This window comes from Thamnophis elegans, chromosome 7, assembly GCF_009769535.1.
Source record: "Thamnophis elegans isolate rThaEle1 chromosome 7, rThaEle1.pri, whole genome shotgun sequence".
In the NCBI taxonomy this organism is placed as follows: Eukaryota; Metazoa; Chordata; class Lepidosauria; order Squamata; family Colubridae; genus Thamnophis; species Thamnophis elegans.
Window position 1 is genome coordinate 47,535,566 of NC_045547.1, and position 19,648 is coordinate 47,555,213.

General features: G+C 40.4%; 1 protein-coding gene across 1 annotated transcript in view; it reads right to left on the minus strand.

The window, feature by feature from the left end:
- The window catches only part of KCNMB4 (potassium calcium-activated channel subfamily M regulatory beta subunit 4), a 31,787-nt gene extending 20,001 nt beyond the window's left edge, over positions 1-11,786 (minus strand). The window contains exons 1-2 of the mRNA XM_032222095.1: positions 11,433-11,786; positions 1,938-2,065 (exon numbers count right to left, since the gene is read on the minus strand). Coding sequence (XP_032077986.1) covers positions 1,938-2,065; positions 11,433-11,768 — 464 coding nt within the window. The 5' untranslated portion in view covers positions 11,769-11,786. The remainder of the gene's footprint in view (positions 1-1,937; positions 2,066-11,432) is intronic.
- Between the last annotated feature and the right edge of the window lie 7,862 nt (positions 11,787-19,648).

Below are 19,648 nucleotides of genomic sequence, written 5' to 3' on the forward strand. Positions count from 1 at the left end.
TCTGCCCCAGGCACCTGATGGACCCTATGGGATTTCAGACGGCACTTGGTGAGATACCTGACTCTCTGGCCCACAGTCCGGCAGAGTCCTTGGTCACTGCTTGGAATATAGCAGTGGCGGAGGCTCTAAACCGGATTGTGCCTCTCCACGGCAGTGGATCCAGGAGGGTTCCTTGGTTCACCAAGGAACTCCGGGAGATGAAGCACCAAAAGAGATGCCTAGAGCGATGCTGGAGGGCTAGTAACTCCGAATCCAACCAAACACAATTAAGACCCTTTATTAGGACTTATCTAGTGGCGATACAGGCAGCAAAATGTGCACATTTTTCCACTCTTATTGCATCCACAGAATCTCGCCCAGCCGCCCTGTTTAGGATAGCCTGCTCCCTCTTGAAAGGGAGGGATGCAGACAAACCCTTACAGGGTAGAGCTGAGGAATTTGTTCAGTTTCTGTCAGATAAAATCGCTTGGATCTGGACAGACCTGGACTCCACTTGGACGGTACCAGCCGACGCGCCGGGGGAAGGTCCTGATCGGATTTTATGGAGCGGGTTTCAACTTGTCGCTCCTGAGGAAGTGGACAAGGCCATGGGAGCAGTGAGTGCCTCCACCTGTTTGCTGGACCTGTGTCCCTCCTGGCTGGTCTCGACCAGCAGGGAGGTGACACGTGGCTGGCTCCAGAGGATCGTTAACACCTCTCTTCTGGAGGGATCCTTCCCGCATCCTCTAAAGGATGCGGTGGTGAGACCCCTCCTTAAGAAACCATCCCTGGATCCAGCCATTTTAAACAACTATCGTCCAGTCTCCAACCTCCCCTTCGTAGGGAAAGTTGTTGAGAAGGTGGTGGCCTTTCAACTCCAGCGGACCTTGGATGAAGCAGATTATCTGGATCCCTTTCAGTCGGGTTTCAGGCCTGGTTACGGCACAGAGACTGCTTTGGTCACGCTGATCTATGATCTCTGGCGGGCCAGGGATAGAGGACATTCTTCTATCCTAGTGCTCCTTGACCTCTCAGCAGCCTTCGATACCATCGACCATGGTATCCTTCTGCGACGGTTACAGGAGATGGGAGTGGGAGACACCGTTTTAAGGTGGTTCTCCTCCTACCTCTCGGACAGGTCGCAGTCAGTGTTGGTTGGAGGACAGAGGTTGGCCCCTAGGCTCCTCAAATATGGGGTGCTGCAGGGTTCGGTTCTGTCCCCCCTCCTATTTAACATCTACATGAAGCTGCTGGGTGAGATCATACGCCGGCACGGGATCAAATATCATCAATATGCAGGCGATACTCAATTGTATCTGTCTGCCCCGTGCCAACTCAGTGAAGCAGTGGAAGTGATGTGCCAGTGCCTGGAGGCTGTCAGGGTCTGGATGGGAGCGAACAAGCTTGCACTCAATCCAGACAAGACCGAGTGGCTATTGATGTTGCCTCCCAAGGTTAGTCCAGACATTCCACCTCTTAGCCTGGGGGGTGAAATTATATACCCCTCGGAGAGGGCCCGCAATGGGAGTGGGCGGCATACAAATTTTATTAAACTTGGAAACTTGGAACTCTTCAAGCTGTTCATTATAACTTCTGGCCAATATGGAATATAAGAACTATCCTGTTTTCATTATTGTTACTAGTAGAAGTATTTTAATAGGTCTGAAGACAAATTGTTATTTGTGTGTTTTTACTACAAAATTCTATTCTCAAAGGGAATCAGCAATCAATCAAGATTTATATAGGGGAAAATGTTTTGTACTCAGGATACCAACCAGGAATCTACGCAAAATCTAGTAGTTTGACCTCCAAGGAGACGAGGTTGTATTTAGACCTGAGCCCTGATTTAGCTGAACTCTATCCCTAAATTTTGTGCACAACAAGTAAAGGTATAAAAAGACCAGGAAGAGTGTAGATAATATATACAAGTCAACTCATAGATGTGTGAAGATACTTACCTGAGGTGCTGATTAAAGTAGCAAGTGAAAGGCTGAGAACCTACTTCGTCTTCCCAATAAATCTGCCAGTGCATTACAATATCAGAGTTCTTCTCATTTTCCCGTTCACAGGGGGGGATGTATGAACACTGTGGAAATAAAAGGTCATTAAATGGCGTCTTTTTAGTATGCAGCATTTCAGTTTGGCTCTTCCTTAACAGTTTTCATAATTAAACTTAAACCATATGGCTCAGAAATTCAGCAAAAAGACAAGTGGGAGATTTAAATGAATACTGTTGTGAATATTACTATTCAAGAATGGTCACTGAACACTGAAATTCTATTCAAAAGAACTGAATTTTCTCCATCTCTCCCTGTGCACATCTCCAGCCTCTAATTTTAGGCAGTTACATAAAAAGGGTGTGACACAATAGAATAAATCTGTTAAGAACATAAGAGCTCTCTAGTGAGACTAAAGCCTTTCGAGGCACAAATTGAATTTTTATGAGAAACTCATAGAAACAAGGACAAAAGCTTAGTAGTTACTTCCCATATTCCCTTTTACACTAAGTTATGTCTTGAGTAAATGCAATATAAGTAATTGTCAATTTATGACCACAATTGAGCCCAAAATTTATGTTGCTAAGTGAGAAATTTGTTAAGTGAATATTGTCCCATTTTATGACTTTTCTTGCCACAGTTGTTAAGTGAATCATTGCAATTGTTAAATTAGTAACATGGTTATTAAGTGACTCTGGTTTCCCAGATTGACTTTGCTTGTCAGAAGGTCACAAAAGGGGATCACATCACCCCGGGACACTGCAACCATCATAAATGAGAGTTAGTTGTCAAACATCTGAATGTAAATCACGTGACCATGGGGATGCTGAAACAATCATAAGTGTGAAAAATAGTCATAAATCACTTTTTCAGTGCTGTTGCAACAGTCATTAAGTGAACTGCAGTAAGTCAAAGGCTACCTGTACATTTGATGAATATGCGTTGCTAGCATTTCCCTACATGGCTGATACAAAATAATATTGCATTCACTAGGGAAGCTTCCCATTCAGTCCAGAATCTGCCCCAGATAGGCAATTCTGGAAATAGGCTTTCCCCTCCTAAAGATTATTTCTCCGGACACACAAATCTTCCCAAACAGGAACACTTAGCTTCTGAATGAGTCATGCCTGACAATGTGTAAATCCGAGGGTTGACGACTGGCAGCCCTTCCTACTGGTTAGGAAGAACAAATGTTTCAAGAAAAGGGTGTTGGAGAAATCTTTTGCTTCAAAGGTAAAGGTTTCCAGTAGAGGAGCTGTAATCAGAGTTGTTGATTTGTTTATTTAAAAAAAAACAGATTTATTGTCTCTGGCATCTTGATGACTCTGGTAACTGTCTCTAGTTACTTTTTTGTCAAAATGTACTGCAAAGTCAAGTTTTGTGTTTACTTCTACTTCAAGCTTTGAGCTACAATTTCACTGTGGATCTGTGACCAGTCTCCTCGCTGCTTTTTATTAGAGACTGATGTTTAAAGAATCATTTGTGATTTTATGCTGCTCAGTGCTTTATTGACTTGCTTGTAAAGGTTTTGATAGTTTGACTACTTAAGATTATGATGATGTTTTTTATTGTTCTTATTTTTAATACATTTTTAAAAAAATTTACCTTGTGCTTCTCTGCCTCCATTCCAAAAAAAGAGAAGGGGGAACTGTTTTCTGTGGTCACCTGGCTTGTGGGTACAAAGGGCAAGAGCTCCAGATCTTAATTTCCTTTTCCATTACTATTAACACAATCAATACTGTAATTATTATTTCCAGTCTACTAACTAGTATGTGTTCAGGGATCCCTATTTGTCCCATATCTTATGGTTAATGAGGGGGTAGAAGACAAAGCAATTTCCTATAAGGCAGTTGCCATAATAATTATCAAAAAGCTGCACCAAAGGAGGAAAGTAGGAATGTAAAACAGTGGATTTCTGAGAGAGGAAAGTTGAATCCCCCAATCTTTTAACCTACAGGCTCAGCCTCCCACTGTTATCAATGTATAAATATAAAACATGCCATTTTTATTTCTAATCAAAATTTTAAAATTAGATCCAGTTTCAGAATGTGCATTCAATCTAACAGTTGTCTTATGAAATATAATCAAGCAATATAGTGAAGTCTGGCATCATCACTGGCCACTTTATGTCTGAGAGCAATGAGGAATTAGCAACACTGAGCAGCTAAGACTAGGAAACCAATCTGCCACCATTTTGGGATAGTCATCATCTCCCAATGTGCCTAAGAAATAGAAAGAAAGTTGGATTGGCTGCGTAAAATCAAACAACACATAGCACAAACCTATAGATTTAATACTCGACTAATCTGTTAGGTCACCATTAATTATAACTACCACAATATAACTATCTCTGAGAACTCTGCCTCATCAATGAGAATTGCTGATAAAGATGAATAACCCAAATAAAACTAGAATGCAGAGATTTTTCAGGAGCTCATCAGCAAAGAGCACTCTAGAATGTCTCTTCCTTTCTATTTTTCATGTGGAGAAGATTCTTACCATTCATGAGATTGAACATTCTGGATACAGCACAAGAAGTTGCAAATAGACAAGGCAGTGAAATATTATATACTTTCATAGCAGACAGCTGCCTGGAACTGTCTTTCTCTGGTCTCCACCTCCACTCCAACCCCCTAACAGTCAGGACTGTCAAACTGGTAGGCCTCGTGCCAGATATGCCATGTGCAGGCCACACCCACCCCAGCTCCACAAAGGCAAAAAACACCACACTATGTCCCAATCTGACCCGTGATGCAATCGAGTTTGACATTCGTGCCTAACTAAATAAAAATGCATTTTGTGCTCTTTTGGAGATAAAGTCATAGGCACTTTTGGCTGTATAGCAGAACCAATGCTCAGTTGACTGTAACCACATGCACCAGGCATCAGTACTGATAAACATTTATAGTGCTAGACTATATCAGTCTAGATCAACATTCTCTACTCTGATGAGTATGACTTGCCCTGTAAAATTGGAGGTTTGTTCCAAACAAGAAAGGTTAAATACTTTACAGTAAATGAAAATAATAAAAATGAGAATCTATGCAAAAGATGTTCAACCCTTTTCTAATTTTACCCCTGTACTTCCCAATGCTTCAAAGCTGTGCATCTCAGGCATAGACTAATACATTCATCTACAAAGATCACTATGGTTATTTTAATTTATCTTCAGAACTGAAGGTTTTTAATTGTATTGATTTGAAAAAAGAAAACTCAGGATATTTTTTCTATAGTATGTAGTTTATTTTTTATAATAAGTAATATATATTGAGGACCTTGTACCAATGATAAGAGTCCAATGATGCATGGCTCAGGAAATAATCTATAATTCTGTGATACTTGCAAGACTATATGACTAGAGTTATGGTTTTGAATCAGACTATGATACTATAGAAACTAGAAGATATTTTTATTGCTCCAAGCAGTTTTGGAAAGATTTCAAAAGGCAGCTAATTTGGTGTTCTATGTAGGTACACATTGTGCTACAATATTAATTTAAGAGATGGTAGATAACTCCACTGAAAAATAAAAGGGTGGGAAGAATTTTAGTATGTTTTTTAGTCTTCAGATAAAGATAGAAATAACAATTCAAATCATATTTTTAATTCTTTTAAAAAGAATCTATCCAGCTGAATAACATACTATAGCAGGGATGGCTAACCTCTTTTGGCTCGGGTGCCGAAAGCACAAGTGTGATAGCACATGCACACGTGCCCATACCCATGATTCAATTCCCCCCCTCGCACAACCCTACGCATGCGTGCATGCCCCCCCCTCCTGAAGCCTGGGGAGGATGAAAATGGTCTCCCCTGGAGGCCTGTTTCCAAACTTCTGGTAGGCCCGGTAGGCCCATTTTCCGCCCTCCCCAGGCCTCGGAGGCTTTCCTGAAGCCTGTGAAGGGCGAAACGCCCTCCCCCAGCTCTCCAGAGGCCGAAATTCAGTTGGCCGGAGCGTGCATGTGTGCTGCAGTTGACCTAGGGCAATGGCTCGCGTGCCCTCAGAGATAGCTCCACGTGCCACCTGTGGCACGTGTACCATAGGTTCACCATCACAGTACTATAGTGTTTCTCAAACTTGGCAATTTTACGATGTGCGGACTTCAACTTCCAGAAATTCTGGAAATTAAAGTCCACACATCATAAAGTTGCCAAGGTTGGGAAACACTGAATATATTAGGTTAGTGGCCTTCACTTTTCCCTAATCATACACTATGTGAGCTGAACATATTTGGAGAAAATCAAATTAGAGAAAACATTACTGATGATTAATGGCATATTTAAGGAAATAGGCAGCTGATTCACAAATGCATGTCTCTCACTTGACTTGCAAGTGTAAATGAATCTCACCTTGGGATTTGTTTTTAAACAATGAAAAGTGACCAAATTTTAATGAATAAATGAACTACTATACATTTAACGATGAAAGAACATTCATATTATCAATACCACTAACATTTCAAACACAATACCTGTCAGTGAACAGTTAGTGATGAACTGGAATGCATCCTTGTTTAGGAAGCAGAATGATCTATATCTGGTTTAGATATAGTAAATGTAACCTTGTTGTTTTTGCAAAGCAAAGTTGTTTTTGATAGTCAACAAAGCTATAATTCTAATATCTTTCAATATAGGCTGCATAAATGTTGAAAGTTCTGTAGGAAAAGAATTCTGACAAAGCATCAAATCCTTCAGAATGTGGAAATATTTGTCCCTTCACAATTCAGTGTTAGATGTTGGGATGTGAACCGTATTCTTGCCCCTGAAACAAATTCTTCTATAGACATGACTAGATTGTCCCCAGAAATATACTCTACAGCTGAAGGGCAATTTATCATTCTGAATGTTCTTCCTTGCCACCATTAAAGGTTAGCTAGTAGGGTATGCAGAGATGGTATTCAGCTGGTTCTCTCCCGTTCGGGTGAACCGTTAGCGGCAGCTGCAGGAGACCCCATCCACCCCAACATAATACACAATCTTCTGCACATGCAGACCAGTAGGGAAAGTAAGTGAATCCCACCACTGAGTGTATATACTTATTTGGATGTTCATGAAAAACAGTACACATCAATATAAACTTCCAATGTGAACAAATGCAGCTTTGGGTTATATATTATTTTGAATTTAGATTGCAATTCTATGCTTTCATATGAGGAAATAACATAGAAGGGAGCGTGCAAATGACAACATGACTAAATAGTATTAATCAGAATATATATCCAACAGTTAATTTTTCTAGGCTTTATCTAATTGAATTATCCCCAATGACCTTTATTTAAACAAATATAGCCACTATTCTATTGTTAGTCTCATTCAATTAATTAGGGCAGCACAAGCCAACAGGAGCATTATTTCTTTTTAACACAGGAAAAGGTAACTATTTTCAGTTCAAGGGCTACACCTTGTCTTTGGATGTCTTTGTTTTTGAGGTGAACTCAAAAAGTAGGAACAAATGGAACAGAAAAGTGGACAAGGGACTTTTCAAAAATCTTTTTAAAATCCTTTCCTCCAAAAACAGGAAGGGAGGAACAGCTATGCATACTTTAAAATACAGATATATACAGTATATATATTTTAAAGAAGCCCTTCAATGCCTCCAGGTTGTTGACAAAAACTTAATGAATACAGTGGTAATCTCTCAGATTTGCACAAGAGAATTGCAGGGCCTCGTGCAGAAATTGCTCGTCCCCTTTTTAGCACATATTGTTTTGTTCATGCAAAACTCTTGCAGTTTACTTTCTATCAGTGCTGCTTTCTGAAAACTTTTATTCCTTGCCTTTTTTCTTTATTCTTCAAAGTCAACTCATGCACCTCTTAAGCCATTATTTTACAGCCAGAACTACTTGATAAATGTAGTTCCAAGGAATGAGATCCAAGAGGAGAATCTTTCATATTGGAAAAGGAAACCTTGACCTTCAGCTCTCATCTCTCTACAAGCTTTAACTCATAATACAACATATTTTGGAACCATTTAGATTTTATATCTTGGCAACATAAAGAACTTCACTAGGCACCAGAAGAAAAAAAAGCATTATCTCCATTCCAGAAATATTTAAAACACAAAATAATGTTTTCTTCCTCTGCTACAGATCAGAAATGAACAACTTTGCTAGAAGGCATTTAAGATTATTATTTGTTAAATAATATCAAAGGTAACAATGTCCATATGAGTTGGACAATGTATTGGTTAGACAGAAATATTTGGTTGAAAATATATTTTACTGTAGAATTTGTTATGTGGTCTTGAGATGATTCTGTTGGACCAGCAGAAGTGAAAGAAGAAATTGAGCCCTTGAAAAAGGGGCAATCATGTTAGACATCAGAATAAAACTTGTTTCAGCATCTTGAAGATTACCCGTCATCTTTCCACCAGTATTTACATATCTATAAAATTATAATTTCCCCATATTTCCTAACAAACACACATCTAATTATCAATCTTATCCCGTACATGATTCTGAAAATACATGAAATTACCAATCACACATCTTTATCTTACTCCCTATTTAGTGTGGTACCATTCTATTTATTATCACACATGTATTATTTAGTTATTTTATTAGTTATAATTATAAGAATACCCAATTCAGCAGTGTTTCTAGGGCCTCTATTATATGCTACCATTATTACGGTCAGTAGGTAATCCTAAATCTCATTCTTTAGTATCTTTCCTTTTCTTTGATGTTCATTTTTTTTTCCAGATCCACTCTTGACACTCTCAAATAATACAATGTCATCCATTCAAACCCTCTCATCATCATCATTATACTCTTCACTAACTCTCTCAATCTTACAACATAAACAATCAAATAAATTCAGCTTGCAATTCATTCTTTTTCCATTAATGTGCATGAACTTGGGTGGTCTAAGAGTCAGCCTCTTTTCTGCACTTTCCTATCTTGTCCTTTTCATGTCACCTACCAGAAGAAAAGGATTTCTTTGACTACAAACTCTAGTTGCTTTCCCAAAATTAATTTGTTTCTTCTACTAATATCATTGCCTGAAGCACAACAGGCATTTCTAACCAAGGTAAGAATTTAGACAACAATCTAGATGACACCAATTCATACTTTACTGCCCTTTATATATTTCAGCATATATCATTCATAACTAAACCTTTACCATCACTAATCCATTCCAAGAAAATTAAACCACTTTTATTCAGACCTACTATATACTTCCCTTGTTCTTAATGACAGACTTCCTTTCCTATCTTTCTTTCTTTCCTTGCATTCACACATTCATGCTCTCTGGTATTTCCTTCTTTAAATTCCAAGTCACAGTCTTGAACAAGCAATACTTTAGATTTAGTCATACCTCCCCTATCTGCTTGATTCTCCACTAACAGTAAAGACAAGAGCAATCAACTTGGGCCCATTTGGGCTAGTATATCACAAAAGATAGCCAAAGCCCAATTTTGCCAAACAGGTTCATATTGTTCTGTACAAACTTGGATAGCTTACTAAAGGATCTCATATATATAGTGTGTGCGCGCACGTGCATATAAATAAATAAATAAATAAATAAATAAATAAATTTATATTTTTTATTACAGCATTTCATGAATGTCTGAGTTCTAAGCATATCAGCATATCATATTTGGATGGAATATTTTCTTCTTTTATGATTAATCGCCCTGTAATTGAGGGGACATTTTCACTCTGTAAGGAGGAACACACCTTTCAATTTCTTAAGTCCGTTTTTAGATTGTTTCATGCATTGTAGAGGATGGCAGTTAGCAGGCAACAGATGCTCTTGGAGAATAGTTAATCTAAGAGACTTTCTCCTCACAGATATGCCCCAGCAATTTGTTTTAGTAGCTTTGTTGTGTCTGCAACTAATGTCTGAGGCAGGCAAGTCTCACTTCTAACGTTACAGTGGATTGAAGTAGTTTGTTGCTACTGTACTTAAGAACTTCCTCCTTTAAATAACAAGCCACACTACATAGGATAATAGATGGGGTTAGTGCCATTGTAGGCTGCTGCAGGTTCTGATCATTGTCCTCTGCTTTGAGAAATGGGTGAGTCCAGAGCTTTCAAACCACCTTTCCCCTCTACAAGCCATGTTCCAACCGAAATCCTTATGTCAGATCCCTGGATGATGCCAATGATGTCAGAAGGGGGACTGCACAGTGGATAAGAAGAGAAGCAAAGATTTGATTGGAGAGTAAAAAGAGCCTCTACTTCCCCTTTGCTTGCTGCCTTTCCTAACCTGAGTGCTTATCTAAAGGCTGGAAGAAGGGTAATGGCAAGTAAAGGGAGGTTAAGTTCTGATACAAGGTGTCCAAATGAACTTCATTGACTTGAACTGATTTTCTGTGATGTCATAAGCAGTGCCTGTTAACATCATTCCAGCTGCATACAATAACAGATCCTACTTATTTCTGGTTACAATCAGTTATAATCCCAAAATAACCCCTTTGAATCAGGCTCTGCTCAGCCTTTACTACAGAGCTGAAACAAAACTGTTAGTGTTGCTCAATTAGAGAGGAAAACACGCAAAGGAGAAGAAATTAGTATTCAGGAATATTGTAGAAAATAGTCCAGAAGAAAAGGCATAAGTGTCTTAGATATGGATGGTCCGGTTTGCCTCCGGCCTTCTGCTCTAACCCTTCGGATCATTCAGTGTGTTATGCAACTACACTGTAATTTGCCTCACCTTGGAGTGGCTACGCTGCACTGCCACAACCTCCCTAACTTTTCGGAAAAAGAGCCCCTATTTTGGGAAGCCCCTATTTTGGGAAGAATCCAGCCCTTCCACCGTTTTTCAATCAAAGACCAAGCCCATCGTAGCCCGGCTGAGGGACGTGAAGAAAGCTGCTCTGCAACTCCAGAAACCCCACAAGTTCCCAGCAGCTTTTGACCAAGGAGGTCTATGGAGATTCTCAGTCATCCAGGTCAGGGTTGCCCCAAAGGTGCTTTTTTCCAAGAGGCAACTGGACTTTCTGTTTTTTTCTTTGAAGACGTTTTGCTTCTCATTCAAGAAGCTTCGTCAGGTTTTGACCCAGGAATGCTGTGCAGTTCCTTCTGCCCCCTCCTGGGGCGGGGGGAATACAAGTGGTTCACTCACCAACTCTAACAAGACTTCCGAAATTCCGAGCTTCAAGTGCCAGGGGCTGGCTTCTTTCAACTACAGAGCTCTCCATCTGAGCCCGCTGTTAGCGTAGTCCAACCTTCCTCTACAGGTAACCCTAGATCCTGCCATCCTTGCAGCTTCTGCGTCCTCAGATACCTTGGCGGGCCGACCTTTGCCCAAGATCAGAGTCCTTCGGGATTGGGCGGCATACACATCCATTAAAACCTTTAAAACCTTAAACCTTAAGATCAGCAGAAATTGTCGCCCCTTTTCTCTCCAGCCCCGCTTCCCTAACCCCGGTTCTGAGCTACGCTAAGACTAAAGCGGCATCCTCTGATATATGCCGAGAGGCGGTCCGGCCGGCCGGGGCTTGCTCGGCGCTTACCTTTGGGTTGGTGAGGAGCTGATGCTCGTCCGGGTGCAGGAGCGCCCGGGCGTTGGATTCGGAGTTGTTGACGTAGATCTGGAGGCAGGGGTACAGGGAGGTGCCCTTGCAGTCGGCGCCACACGTGAACGTGCACTCGAAAACCTCGCTGATCCGTTGCACCGACAGCACGGTACAGTTCGCCGCCTTCCCTTGCAAGTCCTGCAGGGCCGGGTTGAGCCAACAGAAGCCCAGGATGAAAAGGGACAAGATACCAGACACGATGAGGAACAAGCCCAGCCGGATGGTTTTGTCTTCAGCTTCGGTGTATTCGTAAGCCACTCGGATCTTGGCCATCGCCCCGCCTCAGAGCATGGAAAGCAGCGGAGCGAGGAGGGGGGGCGTGATTGGGGAGGGGGGGGGAGACTGGAAACAATCGCAGCAATGCCTGGGGGTTGCTTTCCGCCCACCGGGAAACGGAGGGAAACCAGCAGACGAAGGAAGAGCTGGAGCGCCCGTCGAAGAAACTCCGGCCACTCTTGAGTGGCCGATCCCACCTGCAGGGCTCGCTCCGGCTGGAAGGCGGCCCGGGAAGCGATGCCAGCCAGCAGCTGGCGCGCAGATCCGTTTGCGAGGCGGGCGGGCGGGCGGGCGGGCGAGTGGGGAGAGAAGAAGTCAAGGCAGGGTGCGAATCGCCAAGGAAACGGCCCCTGACTGCACCTCCTTCCTAGCGAGGCAAGGGGGCTTTCCGGCTGCCGGCCTCCTCCTCCCACCAAGGGATCGGAGCTGGCCGGGAGCCTGCCAACATCTGCCACGAGGTAAGCTGCTTAGCGGAGGCGGGGGGGGGGGCTGAGCGGGCTCCGACCTTGATCTCCTGCCCCCTCCCATTGTTGGCCTCGTGGGACTCGCCATTGACCAGCCGAGGGACTCTCCGGCCAGCCTTCCAACCTCCGCCTCCCCCCCCCCGCCCCACTGGGTTACAAGAAGGGAACAGCTTGGCTCGGGATTATCCGCCTTGGCGATTTAAGATCGGGAAGAAGCATCTGATTGCTTGTTTGGGTTAGGAGCCGCGAAAGGGAGGGTCCCGCAACCCTGAACTGGGCAATGCCGCCGCCACGTGAAAACTTGGAAAGCTGGCTCTTTTGGCGTGGAGGGAAAGGGCGGGTTAAACCTCAGGGAGACACGCGGTGTTTTTTTTTCTCCCGCCTCGACCTCGCACCCGAATCAGCAGAAGAGATCGGGACAAATGTACTTGACGTCGATGAATGGCGGTTGCTTTCTGCCCATTTGTGTTGTTTTGCAAGAGGAACGGAGTCATAAATCGTCGGACCGCCGTTTATCAGCGGGCAGAAATGGTCAGGCTCAATTTCCCCCACTCCAGAGACATTTTGCAAAGACCCAGCTCTCTAGCAAAGGCTCTAATCTGGGAATGGTGGAATGAAGGACCAGAGGACAATCAGTAGAAGAGGAGATGGACTCGGTTACAGCAATGTTGTGCCCACCATGGACCAAAGACTTCAAAGGCCCGTTTGGGAACAGACCCTCCTGGAGAAAATCTGATTGTTAAGAATTGATAGTGACTTGATGACCCATAATCAATCATCATTACCTGAACTGGAGATAGAACCACCATTTTTAACAAAACAGGGCCTATGAGCATTCTTCATCTGTGATTCTTCACTTTATTTCATTAAAGTTGAAATAACCGGAAAAACAATAAAGGTACTCAATCAGTCTATCACAGGAACCGGCCACTTTATAGGCCTCCTATCCTATGAATTCAGCTAATTCACAATGTATGTTTAGACCAATTTTATTTATTTATTTTTATTAACAAACATGTAAAATACACACACAAAACTTAGACATACAATATATGTTTAAACAGATACATCACCTGTTACTGAAACTTAGGAAGCTTGAAGTATTGCAAAATGTCAGCACTCAGCTGTGGAGTCACGCAAAATGCACAGCTCTAACAATAAGTGAATACAATGAAACAAGTTATAGTAGCTCAAGACAGAATGCCTTTAAGATGGATTTTTTTCAAAAATTCAAAAGTCATGGAATCAACAGAATAGTATAGCCAGGGGACAGAAAGTAACCCTTTCAGCCTTTTTTGTGCTCATACAAAATACTACTTCCTCTGAAACCTGTATTTACTTGGAAGATAAAGCCAGAGTGAGGCTTAGGTTTTACTTACTCCTTTTTTTTAGAAATGAACACTTCCTTTGTTCTTTATAAGTTAAAACAAAATGGCTCTTTTGTATTACTTTGATGATTTCATTTTAGTTTTTATTATGCTACCCCTTCCCTGAAAAATCTGAAATATATCACTTTCTTTCTTCCATTATCACCCTGCAATCTTGTGAAAATGTAGGCTAATTGTTTAAAAAGAAAAGCAGGAATATTCAAAGCCCATCAAGTACTTCTTTACATAACACTAATTAAATTGTGGCAAGTGCTGCCATCAGAGGTGATGATTGGAAACTGTTTTCACAAGGAGCTAGACAAATTCCTGGAAGATTGGACTGTTAAAAACTCACCAGCCTTGGGTTACAAAAGGGCTCAATGGCTCAGCAGTTAAAGAAGCTAAGCTTGTCAGCTGGAGAGCTGACTGTCTGGGTTCCAGACCTGAGCTTACTTGCTCCAGCTCCTGCCCTCCTAACAGCTCAAAAGCATGCAAATGCAAGTAGATCAATAGGTACCACTTCAGAAGGTAATAGCATCCTGTGTGGCTTTGGCGTATAGCCATGCTGGACACATGACCACAGAAATTTGTATAATCCCCGACCTCCGGTCCTTCTGACGCGCCCTAAAACATTGGCTTTTCCAGCAAGCCAGCCTGGCTTGAACAAAACAAAATAAATTATTGATCATTGTTAATTTTGATCAATTTTTTAAAAATGTTATTGTTAGTCCTAATTGGGTTTGTTTGGGATATTCTATTTAATTTTTTTTAACTTTTGTAATATGTGTTTTTTTAATGTTGGACACCGCCCTGAGTCCTTGAGAGAAGGGCAGCATATAAATCCAATAAACCAAACCAAACCAAACCAAATTGTCTTCAAACAAGGCTGGCTCCCTCAGCCAATACACAGAGATGAGCATCATGCCCTAGAATCGGACATAACTGACAGGGAGACCTTTATCTTTACCTTGACAAGCAGCCTAGCTTAAATTCCACCTGCTAGGGAATAAAGGTGCTTATGCTCTTCTGTTGTTCTTTTTTGAGTTTTCCTGGATTCCAATCTTGAGCATTGGTCTAATCCAGTGGTGAAATATAAAAGTTTTTCCTACCAGTTCTGCAGGCATGGCTTGGTGGGCTGGGTATCATGTGACTGAGTAGGTGTGGCTATGTAGTAATGTGGCTGGGGGTCAAAAGACAGAAACTCACTTTAACAATGTCCTGCTAGAGAAGGGGGTTGGACTGGATGACCTTCAGGTCCCTTCCAGCCCTGGATTGCTGTGCTCTTTCAAGATATCCTCTGAAGCTGCATCTAGTACTGGTGGTCCTTCCTCCCCCTCCTTTTCCCTTCCTCCCTCCCTCCCTCCCTCTCTTCTTCTTTCTTTCTTTCTTTCTTTCTCCCTTCCTCCCTTTTTTATTCCCATCCCTCTCTTTCTTTCTTTCTTTCGCAGCAACAGGCAGATTGGAGATCTCTGGTTTTCTTCCTGACAGCATCCCTCTGATCATTGATAGCTGCAGCCTACATTAAAAGTTACAGTCACTCCTTTCTCTCCCTCTTTTTGCTTTCATGGGCAACGGTCCTTCTGCAAAAAGAAAAGGTGGCATTTGGTGGGCATAAATTTGATGGGAGATGACTTTCAAAATTATAGCAAGAATTGCAGATCAGCTTCTTCCTACTTACTCTAAACCATAGAACAATCCAACAGCATCTATAACAAATGCAGTAGTGGCAAAATTACAATACAGTGGTGTCATCAGATATGTGACATTTATGTACAGGTAGCCTTAGATCTCACAGCTGGATTTGACAACTCAGTTCTTAAGTAAAACATTTGTTAAGTGAAAGTGCTTTCAGACCTGTAAAGATTTTGTGTGAGAGAGAAAAGGGGGGAGGGGGAGGGAGACAGAGACAGAGAGAACGTACATATAGCATAAACCAGACAGGAAATGATATCCTTTAAATACCAGGGTGTTTAACTTGGGGGCGGGGGGACTGAGTGGAATATGATAGCACTTTTAAGTACCTAGTGGAGTGCTACACAAAAGGTGAAAACGTCTGTCAGTTTAGAAGGCAGAATAATGGTCTTGAGGTGTAGGAAAGCAGATTCTGGTTAAATGTCAGAAAAAAACTTCTAAGAAGAAAAGTTTGAACATGGAATCAATTATCGAGCTGCTGGTGAGCCTCCTTTTGCTGCAAGTATTCAAGCAGAAGCTGGATAGAGATTTCTTGGGAATCCAATTTGTCTTCCTGCCCTGAATAGTGAAGTTAAAATCATAGTTTGAACTGTCCCCTTCCAGCTTAAAAGATTCTGTGAAATACTCTGCAGGAGTTCGACAATAGCAAGAGAGAAAAACTCAAGAATGATCAAGGCACGAGTAGAGCGAAACAGTGTCAGAATGTAAGTGAATGAAAATAATGGTTTCAATACATTGTTATACTTTTTTACCTTTAGGGAAAAAATGTGTAACAGTAAAATAAACTGCTATTGTTAACTGTTGTTGATAAGTTTGATAAATGGTCAGATATGGGGATCAGATGTATCTCTAAAATTATCATTTATTTATTTATGTATTTATTAATAAGTACCTCCTGCCAAACTGCAACTTCAAATGTGACAGGAACACTATTAAATACATAATTGGAAATTAATGATTAATTAATGTAGTTGTAAATGAAATGAAAAAATATTTTCCCTCCTGGATTCCACTCAGCATGCCATTCAAAGGTTATTTAAGTTTACAGGAAAAAAATTGCACTATTCTAAGTGTTCAGTGATTCAATGGTTGATGCAAAATCATCCCGATAATATTAGATTTCAAAATGGACTGCCATGTTTCTAGTTCAGCACATTTAAGTATTTAACAGTACAACTTTTTAAAAAAAAACTTAAACTCAATTCCTTTGGTATGCATTCAGAAAACTCTTTAAAAAAAAAAAAGGCCAATACTAGAGAATCCACTAGTTGCAAGGTGTTAAACTTTTTACTTTAATTTACTTTTCCAATACAAAAGAAAAGGAATAATTAAAATAAAACCAAATCAAAGTGATTTAAACAATTTTAAAAATTGCTCAATATTATATCAGTCAATTACACTAAAGAGCTTTGATCTGTTGATTAATTTATTTTCTAAGCCTATTTCCAGAAATGTGCTTTACAGATAAATTGTATTAAGTCTTACTGCTAAATTAAGCTCAGTCCCTTCAAATATAGCATAATTTGTGTAGTGTATTATATTGATATATAGATGAACACACATTAATGCTCAGAAATTGAAATCTTCCAGAAACTATACAAAACATTAAGTATCCAAAATATGACTTGAAAAGAATTAAAAGTAGTTATTTAATATCATTGCCATTTTTAATATATTTTAATATATATATTTGTATTCACGCTTAAATACTTTCCTGTGTGAATTACTTGTTTTAAAATTAACTCATTCCAGTGATATTGTTGCCAAATAATGGCCTGAAATGTTATTTTTAATCTTGCATTTTACAATCTACATTCTTGTTTTAAATCATTTTGAACCTATAAGACTAATTTTTATTTAAAAAAGAAAATGCCAAAAAGGTATTTTAGCTTATTTAAAATATTTTTTTAAATTGAGCCAATGATAAGCATGTTAATAAGTATGTACCATACACCAAAATTCATACTGCATTCATTATGCAGTATCAGTAAAAACTGCAGCAGTACATAAAAGCACTGATTGGGTTTAAATATTTGCATGTTCCTTTTCCACTAAGTTTAAATGGGCCCACTCAAAATATACTAAGTCTACTCAAGGCAATTTGCCTTGGTTCGTTAGAACTCTTTGAGTAGGAACAGTGTTGGATAACATATGAATCAATGGTAAATATAGCCAGGTCCTTCTTATGCTTTTATCCACAGTGGTGAACGTAAGTTGTGTCTTGGCCTGATTAAAGTGATGGCCTAGAAATTAGGATATACCTCCATTAATCATGAAAATCAGCTGGGTGACATTGGGCCAGTCACTCTCTCCGTCCAACTCAACTCATGGAATTGTTGTGGGGAAAATCGGAAAAGGAAGGAGTATTAGGTATGCTCACCTCCAATATATATATTGGAGGTGAGCATACTTAATACTCCTTCCTATATTATATATGTTATTATTATTATTATTATTATTATTATTATTAATCTTCTGTATTTATTATTCTTTGTAAAGGTATCTACTATAATTGACTGGATTATGGAAAGAGACCATGCCCTTACTTGAGTAAAGAGTAAATGCCACCTATAACAGGGGAGCGTTCTCCATTTTAAGAACATTCAGGGATCCTGGTCTGAGATATTAACACTTTTATATTTGCTGCTATGGCAATCCTCATTTTACCTGTTTTGTCCTTTTGATATTCCAGGGATGGTGCAGAAATCCAAGATACCTATAAACAATCAATGAAAAGAAGTGCTATGGCTGTTTTGTATTTTATTTGGCCCTTTAGTGTTGATACAATGTTCACACCATGCAAATCCATGTCTTCAATCTTCAACAGAAGCGGAAAAAATAATATAATTCTTGTTAGGAATATAATCTAATGGTTGGGTTGGCAATATATAAATCATGTAACAATGTAGTACCTGTTTCTTTAAATCATGCTGTAAAATGTGATTGGTTGCTGTTTCCTCAATCGGCCATAAGATGGAGCCAGAATCACTGTTAGATGCTGATCTGACCTGAGTGTTTGGAAGCTGGCTGCTAGAAGTGCGGTATAGTGATCAGTGTGAGCTATTGTAAGTTTTGCAACTGCTAGCAAACTTTGTGTACTGGACTGCTAGTATAATTATGGACTATGTTATTTGGAGTATCCCTTAACTGAAAGACGTTGATAACTGACTGTCTTAGCTGTGTATGACTTGGACTATTTGATGGACTCTGATACCTCTATTTCCACGGAAATAAAAGTCTATTTAAACTGCAGTGTCTCTGTATGCTGGTTTGTGTGTTCTCCAATACCACTCTCACAATGCTTCTCTGAACGTTCTAGTGATACACTTCTTGATATGCAGGTGGCTGTCTTTCTGGAGCCTTCTTAATCTTTGACTGAACGATCATTGGTCCTTGTCTATTCTAACAGGTAGCGAATTGTCACCTAACTGGTCTTTAAAAGTAGATATATAGCAATGAATCTAGAATGTACAGACTGAGCTATAGATTTTATATACACTCATGTCATCTCATTGGGATTTGGGACACTTGGGAGTGGAGCGGGTGACTGAATCTCTTTGAACTCAAACAAGTGAAAATAATAATCACAATATGCCAACAACAAAGGGAGACTTACAAATAAATTCTCTTACCATCCAGACAATATAACTATGGAAAGCTCTGTAATAATGCAGAGCGTTACTAAAATACTTTATATGAAGTCCTACTGAATTCAGTAAGTTACTGAGAAAGTTTCTCCAAGTTTAAATGAATAAACATCTATAGCAGAAAAGTACCAGCCGAGGTGGCGCAGTGGTTAAATGCAGCACTGCAGGCTACTTCAGCTGATTGCAGTTCTGCAGTTCGGCTGTTCAAATCTCACCGGCTCAGGGTTGACTCAGCCTTCCATCCTTCCGAGGTGGGTAAAATGAGGACCCAGATTGTTGTTGGGGGCAATATGCTGACTCTGTAAACCGCTTAGAGAGGGCTGAAAGCCCTATGAAGCGGTATATAAGTCTAACTGCTATTGCTATTGCTACCAGAAGAAAATTGAATTGACCCAAAGAACATTTTATAAATACGAAGGTAAGTTACTCAGTATGTGCCTTTAAGTCAGTGATGAAGCCCAGCAATTGCCCGGACAGTCTCTGGAGTTTTCTTGGCAAGATTTCAGAAATGGTTTGCCCTTGCCTGCTTTCCACAGCTGAAATAGAGCGACTGACCCAACTTGGCTTCATTCATTCATTTTATTCATGGACTGTAGGTTTCTACTTGAAGACTTAACCACGTCATCAAACTAGCTCTTAAACACCAATGGTATATACAAAATTGTGCAGGCAGAAATTTTCAAATGGCTCCCTATTCCATTTTCCCT